The following is a 4153-nucleotide window of genomic DNA, read 5'->3' on the forward strand; positions in this document are numbered from 1 at the left end:
GCTGCGTCCATCCGTGCCATTGTGATCTTGCGCTGTCATTCAATTCTGCCCCGAATGCGCCGTAACTATTCAAAGTGGGCGGTGTGCTCAACCTTGTCAGCTGATGATGACGTCCCTGATGACCCAACTTAGTCTTTAAAAGTCGTTTTGTATAATGCTGCGAGGTAAATGAGGGTATCAAAATGCGCCGAATATACTTCTGTTTTTCCATATTGAAAGCATCCTAGACTTTGCAATTTGATGCGTTTTTGGAAAACGATAAATTGCGTCACGGGCTAAAACAGACGTAAAACGATTGCTGGACGGTAAAGTAGAGGTAACCAAACTGGATGCGGCTGAGCTGGGATTAGAAGGAACGGGGGATCAGCGATCCTGTGTTTTCTTTTTTATCGAATTACGGATTGAGCATTAACAAGATATGACGAAACAGACCAAACCACACCGGAGCGGATCAGACCGCGGCGGAGCGGACCAGACCGCGACGGAGCGGACCAACCGCGACGGAGCGGGCCAGGCCACGGCTGGGGCGAAGAAGGGCAGTTCGGAGGGGGATTGCGGAACGTAACAGCACGAACGGATGGGATCTTTGGAGGATTATTGGACGGGGCTGGCTAATGGGTCATAAAGCCGAAGGAGCCGGAACGCACAAAAAAAATGTTGCACGGATTGGAGACCACACGGGGGGCCATTGAATCACCCGTCGACCGCCAGAAGATAACCGAAGGAACGCCGAGTCAGGTCTTATCCACATCGCTCCACACTTGAAATCTGAAACTCGGTCCAGTCGGACCCAGTTCAGTGTCCAGTCCGTTCTAGGCCGGCGCGACCCGGAGGCCCGAAGTCTCCCTGACATCCCCCTTTGCTTGTCTGGCTAGGCGTAGTCCAGTCCAGCATTTTTATATCTAATCTGACGAGCAAGCGACTGACGCCATGTGCCCAGAATAAAGTGCATCTAATTTGGATTCCAACAATTCATGAAAGCTGACTTTTCAGTTTGGGATGCCCCTTTAATCCTTCCGTACCTACCGGTTACTACTCGTAGTTATCTACTGTTCGAGGGCCAAATACTCATCAGGATGCAATTTGGTAACGCCGAAAAGTGGTAATGATTATGGACACTTATTTTAACCACTACGCATGCTGAGACTGACATGACGTTTCTAACTTGACCAATGCACTTTCACCATCCTGTCCGCATGGGGATAGCTGTAAACCTTACCGAGAAAAGAGAGGGGGAGGGGGAGGTGGGCTGGCGGACAAGGTTCTTCTGAACTGCTAGCCAACTAGCCAGTAGCGTAATTTTGTTATTCAGTCAAGCGGGTGGGGGAGGGAGCTCTAGCCCCCCCCCCCCCCCCCCCCCCACCTTCCAGCTTAGGTTCCAACCCACCCCCAAATTTTGAGAAGAAAGTGAAAATCCGAAAAAGTAATTTGCTGGCATATGTAGGTTAGGTCTGTGTCATTATTTGCCTGCTAATTTTACTCACTCACCGCACCATCCACCCCCATTCTACTCAACCACGCAAATGCAACTGGCCCATCATTCTATCTTAATTTTTAGACTAATGCATTCAAATTTGCATAAAAACATGCTCATCTCATTTAATGCATAGCATTCTTTGACCCACGCCAGTGATGTTGCTCGGAGAACAGCAACAGCAATCCAAGTACCTGCACGTCGGAATTCATAATGCATTAACATAGAGCTTTAACACTGTGATAGAATATTTCAACTACGAATGAAGACAATGAGGGTGAAAATTAAATTTGCTTTCACCAACATGCTCCGAAGGTTTCACCCTTATACTTCATCTCGATAGAATTACAGGCCATTTCTTCTAAATTGCATGCCCCAACTGAGAGCTCTCTGCACTGACGAAGTAACAAGTAACAAACATGGACGTGGATGTTTCAAGTCATGAGAAGCGTTAGTTCATTGTAAGGTGCATCAGCTTAATGAGCATTCACTGCGTCACAATTGCAACAATGTCATATTTCTCATTGAACAACCATAGCCAGCCACCGGATATGATGTTTGCTATCTTTAAGGTTCATACACCTTGTGACCACACCACAAAAAACACATGGTAGCTTTGAACTAACTCCACATTCTCTCCCATACCACTATCCATTTTTCAGCCCACAACAATACGCTGCACCACTTCCGCGATACGGTCCTTTCAAAGTAAGGAAAAGCAATAATATTTTGTCCACGAATATATTGTCAAATTGAATATCACGAATTGCCCATGTCCGTGATATCATTGGCATTTAACAACGCCATCTAAAATCATGAAATGTTGCGGCATCTGCAAAATAACTTCCATTAAAACAACCAAAATTTACCAACACAATTTTGAGGCACTGTTTCTTTCGGGAATTGACCCTACCTGAGATCTCAACTAGGTCGAAGTTTGAGGTTACTGGGTCACGACCTTCGGGTCAAATATAGGTCAAGATACCCTGTGAATGTCAGGTCAAGCAAGGTCAAATTCCAGGTTGGTCTCCCAAGTGCCCCCAGAACCGAAATATTATTTTTAAGCAAAATGTCGCACCCCATTTAAGGTCAGTAACCTTGGTTTAACCTTTTGAAGGTCGTTGGTGACCAAAATAATACAAGATTGCTATGAGTTTTGCATTGAATAAACGACAAAGATTGCGCTAGGCAGTATGCTCCTAAAAAATAAATGTTGATCCGGGTCATTTCAGGCCAATGACCTATTATGACCTCTAAGAAGTCCATGGAAGATGTAGAATGCGGTTCCTGCTATCAATAAATTAGAAAGTGAGCACCAGAAACTATCCCCATACAACAAGCCCTAGAGTAATAAAACGGATTGGTTTTGACCTTGGCCTGACCTTCACACCTGACCTTAGGTCGATGCAATTTGCTCATTCAATTTTTGTGTTGGTCTAAGAAAGCATTTCAGAGATGCGTGGCCTCGCCTAACATTCCTTGTTGCATCAGATTAAACGATTCCTGAGAAATTGGCTTCGTTGGAACCACGGCCTAACTTTGATTCTGCCATAGGTCAGCGACTTACAAGATACATCTAATTGTTTTCACCAAACGATTCGCTATTTAATTGTCTACAGCTATGCGAAATTTGGCGCGGCCTCGCCGCGCTTTTCGGAAACCATTTTGAAAAACCTTCGGGGAGTCAATTTGACTCCCACCCGAGAGCGTGTTAACGAATGCTTCATTGACGTCACCTGTTGAGAAAATGATTTCACCCCAGAACTGCATGCCAGTCCACAAAGATTGAAAAAATGAGTATCTCATGAAGAACAAAATCCTTCATGACAAATGTGTTGAAAAACATTAACAATCGCAGCAAAATGAAAGCATATGTAGTGTAAGTGCCCTGTAGTTAATGGTTTGCGAATTGCGTCTCCTGAGACTTTGATAACCTAACTCTATGCCACCCCTTTTTTCAGCTTAGGCGACTCTTGCACATTGATACGGCATTAACTACTGGCTGCATTGACATGTGAGTAAAGCTGGAGCCTTGAGAGCTCACAGTTTTCCCATGCATTTTATCAATTGTGATATTGATTTCAATTTGATATATTTTTGTGTGCGGAAACCAGAAAGGTTAATTGCGCAAAACTCACAACAACAGCAAGCGCAGTGTGCAGCTGAAATTTATAACAAAAGGCTCATCTACCTGTTGCTCAATGAAATCAGGCTATAGTTTTGCAAATCTGGGCTGCTATTGTTGAGGTTTTCAGTGAGATGTTCGCTGTGCATCCTGATTTTCTGGTGTGGTCATGGCTGCTACGGATTATCTGTGACTGGTGCTCTAGCTGTAACACGAATAATATGCATGTGTCATGACTCTGTTGTGTGTGATAGTAAATTATGGTGTTTGAGGTGATTTTAAAAACTTGAGGTATAGAAAAAATAGGCAGAAGCCCGCCAAGTCGGCCCATTGCCCAGTCCAAAAGCCCGCGGGTTCTTGAGGGTCAGAAACCGGCGGGTTCGCGGGCTGAAAAAGTTGTACCTCTAGTCAGATACAATCCGCCGGCCAGTTCGCCTTTCACCAGATCTTGTAATCAAGTCCGATCCGGTCCGTCTTACCCGAAACAATACCGAATTAATCCGTGCCAATCCGCTTCCACATAACGGTCTTGAAAAAGATCAGCTGCAAACTTA

General features: G+C 44.9%; 1 protein-coding gene across 1 annotated transcript in view; it reads left to right on the forward strand.

The window, feature by feature from the left end:
• The window catches only part of LOC119089365 (glycine cleavage system H protein-like), a 12544-nt gene extending 9104 nt beyond the window's left edge, over positions 1–3440 (forward strand). The window contains exon 6 of the mRNA XM_037212035.1: positions 3436–3440. Coding sequence (XP_037067930.1) covers positions 3436–3440 — 5 coding nt within the window. The remainder of the gene's footprint in view (positions 1–3435) is intronic.
• The last annotated feature ends 713 nt before the right edge of the window (positions 3441–4153 follow it).

The sequence above is a fragment of the Pollicipes pollicipes genome, unplaced genomic scaffold (assembly GCF_011947565.3).
Source record: "Pollicipes pollicipes isolate AB1234 unplaced genomic scaffold, Ppol_2.1 Scaffold_3087;HRSCAF=3621_pilon_pilon_pilon, whole genome shotgun sequence".
NCBI classification, from domain to species: Eukaryota; Metazoa; Arthropoda; class Thecostraca; order Pollicipedomorpha; family Pollicipedidae; genus Pollicipes; species Pollicipes pollicipes.